We start from the raw sequence: 12,524 nt of genomic DNA on the forward strand, positions 1-12,524 counted from the left end.
GGCAGCTCTGTCTGCTTCCAGTGACCTGCACCCATGACAAATGCAGATAATCCCCAGCTCTGCTATTTCATATAAATACGCAGCAAAGTGTTGGCAGCTGCTTTCATACCATGCAGTGGTTTGAAGCAGCAGTTTCCTACTAAAACCTCTTTTTTTTGGCTTTTCCAGGAACATTTCCACTTTTCTCACATGGTCAAGGGACAAGACACCCCTGAGGGATGAGATGAATTTATTAAGTATTTGGCAGATGACAGAACATGGCTTCCAGTTTACAGGTTCCTACCAGAGACATTCCCATCACTTACAGCATCTTCTCCAACACGTGCTTGTGAAACGCTCCCGCTCGCAGCCACGCACATGGATGTGCTGGGTGCCAGGGCTGGGTCCCGGGGCATCCGCGTGCAGCAGCGGCCCCGACCCCGCCGGGGAGGCGGGGGGCAGCGCTGGCAATGTCCCAGAACCACAGCAATGTCCCCAAGGCAGCAAGAACTCAGCGGAGCTGGAGATCCTCCGAGCCCGCATGTGTGGGAGGGCTGCAGAAATCGCCAGCGCCAGCTTCCTCCTTTTGCAGCCCCCGACAGGACTCACGGCACGTGGGACACAGCACATGGGAAGGGCTCCGCGGCACGGGAACGGGGGCTTCGCTCTGCTGGCACTCCCCGCTGGTACCCGAGCTCTGACCTCTTTTGCTAACATGGAGAATGGCACTATTCAGGTAACTTTCCCATGAGAAAACATGTGGTAATGGCTTTCTGCTTTTCATTTCGGCTTTTTTTTTTTCCCCCCTCAGAAAAACTGCAAAGCTTGGTTTAAACCTGAAGCAGTGAGGATTCCCACCTGGTGGTCTCTGGGGGTTTCTCTGTCCGTGTGCACGCCGCGGTGGCATCCGGCGATGCCGGGTGCTGCCTGCCAGCGTCCCCACGGGGGAGCCGTGCGCCCTGCAGGGCAGGTGCCACCCTGTGCACGTCCCCACAGGACACAAGTGCACCCGTTGAGCTGCCAAACCCAGCAGCTTGCAGAGCACGTGCTCGGGATGGCCATTCCCCCTGGAACCGGAGTAATCCCCGAGGAAAAAGAGGGCAATGCAGAGAAGGAAGTGGTTTCAAAACCACATGTTTTGTACGCTGCTAGGGTGAAAACAGGCATTGTGGTCAGTATTAGTGAGGAAATTAAAGCACAGGAAGGGGCAGAAATCACCTGAGAGCAAGCAGCAAATATCAGCACACCATCCCCAGGGTTCGGCTGCAGCAGACCCCTGGCTCCCGCAGGGCTCCCTCGCAGCGCTGCATCCAGCCCTGGCTTCGCTCATGACCCTCACTACTGCGTCCAGTCAAAAAAATGACCATCCAGCTGTAAAAACAATCCCCAAATTTGAAAGGAAAGGATCTGGGCTGGCCGTGCAGGGCCAGCACAGGACGGAGGCAGCGCGTTCAGAGGCAGCACAGCTCACCGGGTGCAGCGCCGGCACCGCTGGTGCATCGCTGGGTGCGCGGCCGCAGCTCCGCGGGGCTGTGCTGCAGCAGGTCGCAGCTCCCTTGGCTGCTCCCAAAACACCACGTCCTGAGTACCCCACCAGGGCCACCTCGAGCAGCCAGAGAGCAAACGTCCTCTGGCAAGACGAAAATGGCCTCAGCAGGGGAATGGGCACACACTGGAGCTGTAACACCAGGGGATACAGCCTGGGGGAATACATTAAAGCCTGGCCTGAAATGTTCCTCCCATGGGGTTTAAGGCGATTATTCCAAAGGCAAGCAATAGTTCACACACAGTTTTCAGAGTTAACCACAAGCAAGCTAGGGTGGTTTGGTTTCCATACACGAAACCCCAGAATGTCACCAGGGGAAGCGCCTGGCACCGGTGGAGTGCCAAACTGTCCCAGGCGTCCTGCTGCCTCGCACGGGACCTCCCTCGCCTGGTCGTGGCCCCGCTCACAGCCACCAGCGGCGTGTGTCCTGGTGCTCTACGGGCTCGGATGGACCCACCTGTGGCACTCCCCATCCCAGTGCAAGACCGGTGCCTGCTGCCAGGCTTCTCAGACAGGGTCCGAGTGGGTGCCACCGGCAGTGGCCTTCCGCAGCATCACGCTGGTGACAAGCACCGAGCCCGCGGCACTCGTCCTCCTCAGGGTCACCGCTGGTGCTTGGCTGCACGCACTGCGGGGTGGGATGCCCGCGGCATCGTTTCCATCGCCCGCGAGCAGGCAGCGCAGCAAAGCTGTCAGCTGCAGGCTGGTGAGGACGAGTGCAATTAAGCCTCTGTGCTGTGACGCACGCAGGCAGCACTGCAATCGCTCCCGACAGCCCCGGTGCCCATTTGCTGCTGCTGGCTGTGCTGTGACAGCGGTGTGCCTGCAGCCCGGCAGCACACGGGTCCCTTCTGCCCTGGTGGTGGCCTCCTAAAGCAGCGACATCCTCCCTATAACAGCAGGCATGGCCGGCGCAGGGGCTGACAGCAACTTGCACGCTCCGGCGTTGTGATTACATCGAGCATCTGCTAAAACGCTTTACTGGCTAAAATAAATGGCACTGCGGGTGAGGTAATCCAGGGCTGTGGCACACGGGGTCACGTTTAACACACACACACACACACACACGCCCTATCCCGGCTGTGCCTGCTAACGCCCGCTGGAGCTGTCAGGTTTTCCAAACAAAGACCAGGCACCGCAGTGCACGCAGCGCTCAGCGTGCGGGCGGAAACAGCCCCGTCCTCCGGTGTCCGGCCCCTCGCTCCTGCAGGACTGCACCTCGCGGGGTGCGGGTCCCGGAGGAGATCACGCAGCCGCTGGGGCTGGGGGAGATTGGCTGCCTGCTGCAGCTCTGACGGAGGAATTGTTCCTTTAGGAGGCAGCAACAAACCCAGCGCCAAGCGGCATTGCGTGGGCAGAGCCGTGGGAGGGGTATCTCAGGAGGTTCCTTGATGCTCCACGGAGGTGGAGACCTACAGGGAAGACACCGAAGCCCCTGTGCAAGTGCTGGATGTTCAAAACCCTCCTAGAAAGCCCTGGGTAGCTGGACGGGGTCTGGAGCAGACCCACAGCTGCCTCCCACCCATGTCCCCCATGCACCTATGACACTGTGGTGGGACTGCAGGGTGTGGGCAGGCCACCTATGGGTGCCCCAGCCAGCAGGGGTGGGTGCATTGGTGGCCAGCGTGTCCCAGGGCAGCCAGACCTCAGGCTCGGAGATGTGTCTTGATGTGGCTGTGCCCCAAAATCAGCTCGTAGCGGGGTAGCGTTAGGTGACATTAGGCGACAGCTGCAGTAAGAGTTTGGCCTCACACTGGGTGAGTTGTGGTGACAAAAGCGAGAAGGGAAAGTCACAGGGTGAGTAATAATAGGAAAAAAAAAAGTAGCAAATATGATGGTCCCCTGTGAATCTAGGTTTCACGTTTAATGTGTGTCCTTGATGGCTGCAGAAGGCGGGTGTCCAGCCCTTCCTTCCAGCTCTGAGCTGCGTGCCGGGCACCTCTAAAGGTCCGCCTGCCCTTCCCTTTGGAAGCGCAGAGGAGGCCGAGCCTCCCCTTTGCCACTGCCCTTGCTGCCTCTGGCACCAGCTCAGCCTCCAGCTCCTGGCCTCGGGGCTCAGGGGTGCTTGGCCTCGCTGGCAGAAGTGTGGCCCTGGAGGATGCAAAACCCCTGGTGGCTCCCACCACTGGGTTGTTGGTGGTGGGACAGGGGACAGGGGACAGGGGGCAGGGAAGGGGTCCCGCGGTGGCAGTGCGAGGAGGAGCCCGGTGCGCGCAGGTGTGATGGTGACTGCTGGAGGCATCACCACACCGTCGGGTCCCTGAGCACGGCCACGAGCAAAACCCTTGTACTTTGGGCACTCTGAAACACGCATCCCCGTGAGTCTGCCCAGCTGCAACCAACGCGACTTGTGGCAGTAACTCAGCTCATTCAGCTGAGAGCGCACAAAGGCGACCATGAAACCTTCCAAGTCCCCACAAGTGTACTGTGTTTGGCAGGCTAGAGCTTACATGCTGAACCAGGTTATCATCACTTTTCTTTCCTTTTTGACAGCTCGTTCACAATATTTATACTCAACTAAATCTGCGGCCACCATGTATGTTTATTTTTTCTCTCCCAAAGGGCTGTAGGTACCTAACGAGCACTTTCCGCCAAGAACCGATGCAGCGTATCGGTTCAGACAGGAAGAAAAGCTGAGGGTTGGCTTCAGGGTTTATCACTCCTTTCCATTCATCACCCTTGATAAATATTTATAGATGCATTAGGGCACTCAGCTCCTTCCACTAAAAATAACATTCCTAAGCACCAAGAAAAAAAAATAAAATCACTAGTGATTGGAACTGATTACGATGTTTTCTAAGCAGCTATAAAAGAAAAGCCTAGTGAGGATCCAGACAGTGGTGAGCCTGCAGCCTCAGACTACACAACTCTGTTATTTCTCTTAATTTTAAACAAACCTGAACTCGGCTCTCAAAAATTAATGCACAGATGCTAATGTCAACCTAGCAATGCTCGTCCCTGAATTCCCTGATTGTAAAGGGAAATTTTGTAACAGTCTAAAGAAAAGTATGGAGTCAGGAATCCCCATGTGGCACTCATCCAGGGTTTATGGCCCATAATTACAGTTGCTCCTCCTCTTGTTACGCATTCCTCTCCCCTTGACATGCCCTGTCATTTACTCTGAGAACGACATGCAACATCAAACACTATGGCAACCAAACAGTGATAGACGGGGTGGTATTTTTAGAAGGCGGGTTTTTTTAGAGGGTCTGCACTCAGAATCCCCTTTGTATTACACGCGAGGAAACTCAAAAGGCGCAACACCCGTTTTTTCATGCATACCGAGGGTTAGAAGTCAAGAGGAAACAACCAGCATGTGATGTGATTATGACACCGTTTGGTAGGAAATCCAAAAAGATCAGTACACTTAGCAGGAGCAGGGAGTATTATCTTTCCCCCCTTTTTTTAACCTCCCATAAATTGCTGGCTTCGATGGGGCACTGTCTGATTATCGCTAGTAAAGACATTTAGGAAAATAGTACATGCAATAACCTAAGAGGCAAATGCCCGCAGGGAAAGCCCTCCAGTTGGTTAAGAGAAAGCCGCTGCCGTCAGCAGGTGGTTGAGATCGTTCACAGTTGCACGATGGTGGATGCATCAGCTGAAACGTGCCTCTTCCGAAGGATGTGGAGACGTCTTCCGAAGAGGAGCTCACCGTGTTACCCTCTGTGCCTGTGCCATCAGAAACACAACGCTGGGTGAGGATCGCCGTCCCCGCGGGGAGCAGAGCTCCACCAAACACGGACTTTGCAAGCCAAGGTCAGGCTGGTGCCAGGCACTTTTCCCCCCCAAAGAGCAGCCAAGATCTGCAGAAACAGAGCCCCTGGAGGTGCTGGGACATCCCAGGCCCCTCTGTCGCTGGAGGTAGCTGGAGCCAAAGGACAGTCACAGCCACCACAGCTCGGCCCGGCCCCGCCACCAGCGAGGCTCGGGAGGACCCACCACAGAGCCTGGCACCACGAAGGGGAAGCCAAAGAACCTGGAGAACCAGCACGGTTTAACGGTGACTGGAGGGGATTTTGTTCTTTCACAGACATGTTCTTTCCTGGTTCCTTCTGGAGGATAAAGAAACCCTGAAAGGAGTTTCTTATTTTTTCTGTTATCTCCAATTCAGCTCTCATCAGCCCTTGGTGGACTTGTGAGAGCAGCGAGCTTCTCGTCCCCAGGTCGGTGGCTCAGGGGTGGGCAGTGTCCAAGCCGCCCCTTTCTCCAAAGTGCTATTCAGCTGTTAAGAGTCAAAGGGACGTTACGAGAAGGCCACACACAGCCGGTATAAACAGCTCCCCATTGCTAACTTCCTCCCTGATGGCATAGTTTTGCTCCTTCTTGAGTTACCAGATTGTTTTCCAGCTGAGGCAGGACTTGAATTTCTAATGTACAAACTATCAGAGAAACTCTGAGCCACTTTCAGGTTATCTCTATATGTTACTAAAATGGCAGGGAGGCAAAAAGGGCAAAAGCCCTGTTTTTCTCCTTTGCAAATTACCTTCGGAGGAGCACTGTGCTGGTTTTGTCATGTAAAATTGTGTTTCACATTGGTCACGTCTAATTCATCTGGCCCACCACCAACATGGGCTGAATCTGAGATGGCAATTTAAAGATAAAAGTCTCTTTCTCCTGCCCAGGTTCTACAACTAACCAACCTACAGACTTCCAGTGCAATATAAAAAGACCTAGACAGAAGGGCTGCCTCTTCTCCCATTCCCAAGCCCTGGCTAATTATGTGTCTGTCCATGCTACATTATTTTGGTCACAAGAACCTCCTCCTTCCCATTGGAAATGGTGAAAGATCAGCATTGTGGCTAAGGCAAATATCATGCGAGTGTAGAAACCCAACCCGGTGCCCTCCTACGAGCTTTTCACATGGGGAAAGATAGGGATCTTATTCAGGTACTTCAGAGGCATTGTCAGCGCAGGACTCAATCTTTCTCCGCTAACACTGTCTCATGCTCTCCAGCACCTGTTTGTCTATCCATCTGTTGTGCCTTATTATAACGTAAAGTGCAGGCTCTTTGAGGGTAGAGATTGTATTTTTAGTACATCTGGATAGTGTCCATCACAATAGGGTCCTATTTCCTGGCTGAGGCCTCTAAGTATAGAAGTAATACTAATAAAATAAGAGATAATACTGGTAATTTTGTTCTCACTGAAGTTAATGATGTCCTCCCACTGTCTGCAGCAGGAGCAAAATTGGGTCATAACAAGAAAAACTCAGCATCCTTTTGAATGGTTGTGGAGCAACAGGCAGGGAATGCTCCTCATCTTACACAGAAATAGAAAATAAAGGACAATGGCAGCAGGTTACCAGGGACTCAGTCGTGTGCATTGCAACAGCACGCGCAGAGCACTGCTACTGGAAATGGAAAAGAAAAACGATAGGCATGCTTACCTGAATTACTGTACAGTCTGTGGTCATCTATCTAACCTGCAACAGAGGGGAAAAGACACATTTATAAAGTAGGTAATTTTATTTCCTTTAAAATGAAAAATATAACCTCCCCATCTCTTATTGTTCAAATGAGTAACTCTTCTCTGGACTGCAAAGAGCTTTACAGGCATCTGGATAAATCTCCAGTTCTCTGAAACACAAGGAAGGAAGAAAAGTGCTCCTTGTCTCACAGAACTGCAGAAATTCAGAATCGTGGAGGGAAGGGGCTGCGGAAGGTCGCCACCACCCCCCCCCTCAGGGCAGGCTCAGCCAGAGCAGGCTGCTCAGGGCCCGGTCCCATCAGGGTCTGTGCACATCTAGGGAAGGGACCCCACAGCCACTCTGGGCAACCTCTTCCAGTTTGACCAGCCTCACAGTTATTACGTTTAAACAAAATTTTCTGTATTTTATTGCATGCCCATTGCCTCTTGTCCTGTTACTGGGCACCACTGAAAAGACTCTAGCTCAATTTTCTTTGCTCTTTTCCATCATTTTTTTTATACACATCAATTTGACCCCCCAAGCCTTCTCCAGGCTGACCAGGCCCAGCTCTCTCAGCCTCTCCTCATGGGACGGATGCTTCAATGCCTTAATCACTGCCAAGGCCCTTCCCTGCACTCACTCCAGTCTTGTCCTGGGGAGTCCAGACCTGGTCCCAGCACTGCAGATGTGGTCTCACCAGTGCTGAGGAAGGATCCCCTCCCTTCACCTGCTGGCAACACTTTGCCTAACGCATCCCAACAGAGCAGCAGCCCTCTTCGTGGTGAGAGCCCTTTGCTGGCTCATGTTCCGCTCTGCAGGAGGAACTGCAGGAGGCTCTTGCTGACCCATTTCTCTGCCTGGCCGGGTCCCTCTGGATGCATGACCCTTGTCCTCCAGGTTTGGGGCTGGAGGCACACTCTGCCCCGACATCCACGATCTCATTAGAGGAGTTGTTCTTTGCAACAGAAGACTGCATGGACTCCAGTTTTGCTCAGTGTGGGGAGGTGTATTTTCAGCTGGATATTTTTGGCTAACAAATTTTATGAAGTTGCAAACCATGCCCTTCCTTACAGCAGTTTGACAGAGCAGATCATATCTCATTACTCCCTTTTCTAGCATTTTGAGGCTTATACAATCCAAAAGGCCGATACATTAAGAGACCATCTCATGCAGAGTCTTATTTCAGGTGATGCTGTCACGGATTCAGCTCTTGGTCACCAACAAAAGTCTTGGAGTGAGGCGGTGGAGCCATGACAAACAATGACTGTGGGACAGCACCAGCTGAGTGGGTATCCGACCTGGAAACCCTCTCTGAGGAGTAATGTCTGGCATACATGTAAGGCACGGCAAGTGTAGCACCAGGTTTCAGGAAGGGCTAACCCAAGCAGGCAGTTGTGGCTGGCTAAGCTGCAGCAGGGCGACGCTAACGTGACCAGACAGATGGGGCTTTGCCAGCTCCAGCGGTGCTCTTCCGTGCCTGAAAAACCATGTAGACATCTTCTCTCAAGAGGCTGCCTAATCTGTAACCATAACCATAGAAGAAGCAGCCAACTTGGAGTCTTCTCAAATGACTTCACCCTGCTAAGGCAGCACAGCGCCATCGCTGTATCAAATGGGTGAATGTACGTCTCTCCAGCAGGGAAGCGAGTTCAGGGGAAAAACCCCTGAGGCTGACTAATTGGGACACAGAGAACTCCAAAATAACTTGGTGAAGAAACTCGTGAGGAAGCCCAAGGGCAATGCTGTCCCTAAGAAACACATCATGCCAGAGTCCCGCAAGGACTCCGCGGCTCCCTTGTTTACGCTCACACAGAGGTTTGGAAATACACAAGCTACGAGAAGCGGTGGTATGAAACCAGGCTGGGCTGTCGTCCGAGCTGTAATGCCAGTCCTCAGCACAGCTCCAATAAAACCCAGGGACGGAGTTCCCATCACCACGTGCACTTTGCTTTCTGGAGGTGCTCTCAGCATTTCCACAGCCCTCTCAAGAGTACACACTACAGGAGGATTGTAATTTATATATTGATCATTCCTTGATTTCTCTGCCAGATTTTTATCTCACTAACGCTGTGACATTAAAAAATCACTTAATCTCTGGCAGAGATAATATTTACATTCCACACAAATGCTTTGGGCCAAGTTCTGCTTTTGGTATGTCTCCGTTCCCCTGATTCCAATGCTGCTGCAATGAGTATCAGAGAGAATTTGTCTTACTACATCTCTGCTACCATACATCACATTTCAGCTCTTCAAAATCCCCCTTTCCCTATTTCCCATGCAAGATACAATGCACATTTGGAAAAAAGCAGAAGGGTCATCTGCTAAGCATCTCAAATATTTAACTTAGGAGGAATGTTCTAGGGCAAAGAGAGTCCTGTGATTTAGAGCCAACACAGTTCTGCTTTGAAAACTGTCGTTTTAGCTAAAATTAAACTTATCTTCATGCAAACTTATAATGCCTAATACTGATGGACAAGACATCAGGAAGCAGAGCATTCCCAAACACCTGAATGCTTTGCTCACTGGACAGGAAAACCCACGAAAACAAGCTCTTTGAGAGTGAAATATGAGCCCCTTCGCTTCATCTTAGCCAGAAGGAAAATATGCATAGAACAAAAAAGGATAAAAAGTTCAAGTTTGTCTATGCTGAAATCAGGCTTGGCCCAAGTGAGACACAAATGCCTAGGCCGATGTGTCCCTCTCCAAGGCCCTTTCTCAGAGAAGCAAGTCCTAGCAACGCGCTGCTGCTGGCTTTGGGGTCCGGAAAGCATTTTCTCCCAGATTCTTTTGGCAGAGGCTGCTGAGGGTTTTGTTCTTTTCTCTGGTTTGGTCAAGGCCTCTTCCCAAGGAGGGCTCTGGGAAGTGCTTTTGTGTTTGCTTGTGGAGTGTGACATGAGGAACAGATCTCCTCCAGACCCTTCCAACTCAAGCATACACTGCACGGTTGTTTGCAACTCACAGGGCTGTGTTCCACGCCTGCGATGATCACTTCCAGTCCTGTGAATAACTCTGCTAGCACATGGTATGTATTCATTCACACCAAAGAAAGCGTGGTCTGGGGAGGATTAGTTTTTAGACCTGAAATCCAGGGATAGCAGAGATGAAAGAGACCTCCTGTGAAACCCCATTTAGGCAGTTGCACTGCCTACACAGGATTATCATCAACAGAGTAATTCTGAATATTTGTCCAGCCAAGGTCACACGAGGCAGTGGTTCAGCAGATGACAGTCCCACAGCTTAGTAACTCCACTGGTAACCAGCCCACACGTTGTTTTATTTTTCCCTAATATATTCATCTGAACTGGATTTCTTTGCAGCACTCGAAGCAACTCCTCCTCCTCCTCTTACACGTTTCAAATATCTGTGCATGACCTTTGCTAAAGAAAAACATTCTCTAAAGCTGAATACACACTGCAGAAACGCTGGCAGTGACGTCACCTCGAGCCATGGCAGATGTGGAGGGAGCAATGGTGCAGAACGGCAGGGACGGCGCAGGAAGGCAAACCTGCTGCGTGTCTGCAGGTGGCGTAACAGCAGCAGCAGCAACGCGGCCTCATCTGCACCAAAAGTCCTCTCTTGGGACTCTACGTGGAGACAGCAAACTGGTCTCCTAGAGATGAACAAATCAGAAAGCACAGTACAGCTTGGAAACCGTAATCCATCCTCTTACCTCGATCCTTTCCATTCTGCATTTTTTCCATTTCTTCCTCATCTTCTTCCTCTGCTTCAAAAAGAATAAAAAAGCACATGTGAGACAAGTAGGTGAGAGAACTGACACTTGGGGAACTTCTCCATGGCAAGAAGGATCTGGCCCTTCCGACAGCTGGCACTGGCGGGGATGGAGGATGGGGTCTGGGCTCCCCAGGAGAACCTGGAGGGAAGCAGCAGCATCCTTTCTGTGGCACAGTGCCTGTGCACTCCTGGTGGCCAGCGAGGCCCCACTTACCCTGATCTGATGACCAGAGGTTGTAGAGTGCTGGCTGGAGGCACTGCCTGCGTTGCCCAGAGGAGATCTACCTGGCCCAGGCACTACAGGACTGAAGTCCCTTGTACACTTTTATTTTAGCACTGTAAGAAACAAAGGACTGCACCATATGGACACAGGGAAGGAAGTCACAATTTATAGGTTAAAGTCAAATCTAAAGAAAAAAGGAAGTTTTATGGTGATAGGAGGCGAAAACCCTGGAGGTTTCCCCCTGGAATCAGAGTTTGCTCACGCAAGGTGTTCAGCGACACCCGTGCTCACAGGAACCCCTGGGGCAAAGCCACGTAACCCCTCACAGGCTGTGCCCCGAGAAATGGGCTTTCGTTTCATGTCTGAGAGCTGGCGGTTCGTTATATCGAATTCCAGTTAAGTTGAAGAGAATTTATGGCGAGGCTCATATTTATATAGCAGAGTGTGGGAGCAGAAGGTCACATTCTTCTGTAGATGGTGGCTCATATCTCTGTGTGCAACATTTCACTGAGACCTGGGTAAACAGGTAACAGTTGTTATGAGCAGTGCTATCACTTCTGCCTACTTTACATGCTGCTGAGAGCAAAGAAAGGGAGAAAACCCTGCAATAAAAGGCGCAATTTGAAAACATGAAGTATTTTGAATTGCTCTGATCAAAGTGGATCTTGACTAGGGAGGCATATAAACATTTGCTCTCTTTGCAGCTTTGATAACAGGACCAATGATCCCCGTGGGGTCACACCACCTCTGCCTACTCAGGGATGGCTACCGATGAGTCCTCACTGCGAGTGCAGGATAGATCACTGACAAAACCAAACTCATTTTTCATAACAGGAGACGTGACCTAGAGGAGCTTAGCAATCGCTTCAGTTTGGGTCCTGAACTTGCCTCCTGCTCAGCAGCTCTGCAGGGCAGGGGCTGAGCCTCCTCCAGAAGCATTGCACTCAGCCTCCGGGGATCAGAAGCGTGTGTTTTTGAGCTCACTCTGAGTAAAAATGGCATCATTGTTTCCTAGTCAGCACCTAGTCAGCAGCAGCAGTACTAGGACTATCAGCACAGGAGAGAAAAGCTGGGGATAATCAAAGCACCTCTGAAGCCCACACAGAAACACGCACCCTGAAGCAGTGTTTCCTTTCTGAAGCACTGGTTTCAGAGTTCATACAGAGGTATGGAGAGGCAAACAGAGGTGTGGGCAGGGCCGGCACCAGCGTCTCACAAAATGTTCGTGCACAATGCCTGCAGTGGTAGCGGCGAGCACTGGGCTGGAGGAGGTGTCTCTTCTCACAGCTTCGCTCCTGGACAATATGTGTTAAATCCCACTGACTCTCATCAGCTGAGTATAACTCATGCTTTTCCTAATTTACACAAACGAAGTGATTCCAGCTACTTTCAAGGGAGCCTTCCTTATTATCTGCCTATCGTCAAGTAAGAGACTGTAATTAATTTTATTTTCACTCCCTTGTGACCTGTAACTGCATCGCACGACAACTGATGAGACCAAAACAGTTTTTGATAGCGTAAAGCCGGTCTGCTGGCGTTTCCCCAGCTCTCGTGGATTTCAGAGGAGGGCAGGAAGGTCTAGCTGACGTTCCACCTCCGCCACAAGCACCACGGACCAGACACTGATCTCAGCC

At 51.5% G+C, this 12,524-nt stretch overlaps 1 protein-coding gene across 1 annotated transcript in view; it reads right to left on the reverse strand.

Annotated features, from left to right (window-relative positions):
- Positions 1–215: 215 nt before the first annotated feature.
- Positions 216–12,524, reverse strand: part of DTNB (dystrobrevin beta) — a 190,674-nt gene continuing 178,365 nt past the window's right edge. Inside the window, 3 exon segments of the mRNA XM_040552198.1 lie at positions 216–5,197; positions 6,915–6,950; positions 10,606–10,656. Of these exon segments, the coding sequence (XP_040408132.1) occupies positions 6,946–6,950; positions 10,606–10,656 (56 nt within the window). The 3' untranslated portion in view covers positions 216–5,197; positions 6,915–6,945.

This window comes from Cygnus olor, chromosome 3, assembly GCF_009769625.2.
Source record: "Cygnus olor isolate bCygOlo1 chromosome 3, bCygOlo1.pri.v2, whole genome shotgun sequence".
Lineage (NCBI taxonomy): Eukaryota > Metazoa > Chordata > Aves > Anseriformes > Anatidae > Cygnus > Cygnus olor.